At 43.2% G+C, this 1,452-nt stretch overlaps 1 protein-coding gene across 1 annotated transcript; it reads left to right on the top strand.

Moving 5' to 3' along the window:
• Nucleotides 1-57: 57 nt before the first annotated feature.
• On the top strand, nt 58-1,445 carry LOC116348190 (the record flags this gene model as incomplete). Its single annotated transcript, XM_031779104.1, has 2 exons — nt 58-1,242; nt 1,321-1,445. Coding segments are annotated over exons 1-2 (1,008 nt in total), but the record flags the coding sequence as incomplete, so codon positions are not given.
• Nucleotides 1,446-1,452: the final 7 nt, after the last annotated feature.

Genomic DNA, 1,452 nt, shown 5'->3' with positions numbered 1-1,452 from the left:
CCGTTCAATAGCAACAAAGAACTGTGAGATCGCATGTGGCGTAAATACTTTGGCATCAGTAAAATCGAACGCCATTCGGCCGGCTTAACATTCGCCAATCGAATACAAACCGATGGCAATGCATTCGTTTTTCTGATGAACAAAGAGAAGAAGACGAAGAAGAAAAACGATGAAAGTGATGCTGAAACCAAAGAACGGCTACGAAATATATTACGCCACTGCGATCGCAAGTAAGCTTTGATGTTGGCGACCGTGAGATCATCGCCGGCCAAATTATCGATCGAGAGAAAGATGATACGGGCGCTGTGAAAGTGAAAAGCGTACGCAATTTCAAAATATCCAGCAAGCAATATCATTGGATGACGAAATTGCCACAGTTCAAGAAACAACGAGATCGACTGGTTGGTACGCTTGAAGACGACAGGGCCGACGATCGTGAGCGCATCGAACGAGAGTGTGAGAACCATGTACAGCCGAGCAGCAGAACGAATGATTTTGAAACGTACGCCGACCATACGTTAAGATTTTTCAATCGGGCCATGGATGTGTACGGCAGCGAAGCGTATGTACTGACTAATTTTTTGCATTGGATTGAAATCCATCGAACGATTGGTGAATTGGTGCGAATGATTGTCGCACAAGGGCATGGTAAACATACATTTGTGTTTGTTGGCAAGGCGCCGTTCACCCATGCAAATTCACCATGCAAAGGTTATGTACGTACCAGTGTTCGTTTGCTATTCAAAGCACTCGAACAACATCCACAATGTACCGTGCGCTACGTGGATGAATATCGAACAACAAAATTATGTAGCCGCTGCTTCAATGTACTGGAAAATGGTTCGAAGAATGGCCGAAAGACAACAAAATCTCGGTTCAAAGTGTGTCGCAAGTGTAAACCATCGCCAGAAGCACTGCCCGATGGTGGTTCATTCATTTACAGCCACAAGAATTCGAAACAATTGAAGAAGCAGAAAAAATATCGACCACGGTATTCGAACGAAGATGACCCCCAGCCAAAAGTCGAACTGAAACGCTTCAATATGGTCGATGGACTGCTTGTGCCGGGTGCTGAAAATGCTGAGATAGTGAAGAGGCCACGAACACATTTGCGACGTCGGCGCCTAGATGTCATCGCATGGAAATACATACGAAATGATGATGATATTGGTGATACGACAAAAGTCCGTTCGGTTACATTGAATCGAGACACTAATGCCGGTCGAAATATTCGACTTCGCGGTATGTTTACAGTGAATCACATTTTTTTTTTATATAACTTTGAATCTAATATTCAATTTTCATCGTACATGTATTTAGGTCATTATGAACTATTTGGAATAAAATTGCCAGATGCATTCACAGTCGATGCCGAGACACAAAACCAACATGCAGAGCGACGCTTCAAACAATTTGATGAAAATAAGCGTAAAAAGCAACAAAAGGTGAGCT

Source organism: Contarinia nasturtii, unplaced genomic scaffold (assembly GCF_009176525.2).
Source record: "Contarinia nasturtii isolate CC-2019 unplaced genomic scaffold, AAFC_CNas_1.1 Cnas_scaffold_2321, whole genome shotgun sequence".
Taxonomy (NCBI): Eukaryota; Metazoa; Arthropoda; class Insecta; order Diptera; family Cecidomyiidae; genus Contarinia; species Contarinia nasturtii.
Note: the sequence above shows the minus strand (reverse complement) of the source record. Positions and strands in the feature narration are given on the sequence as shown.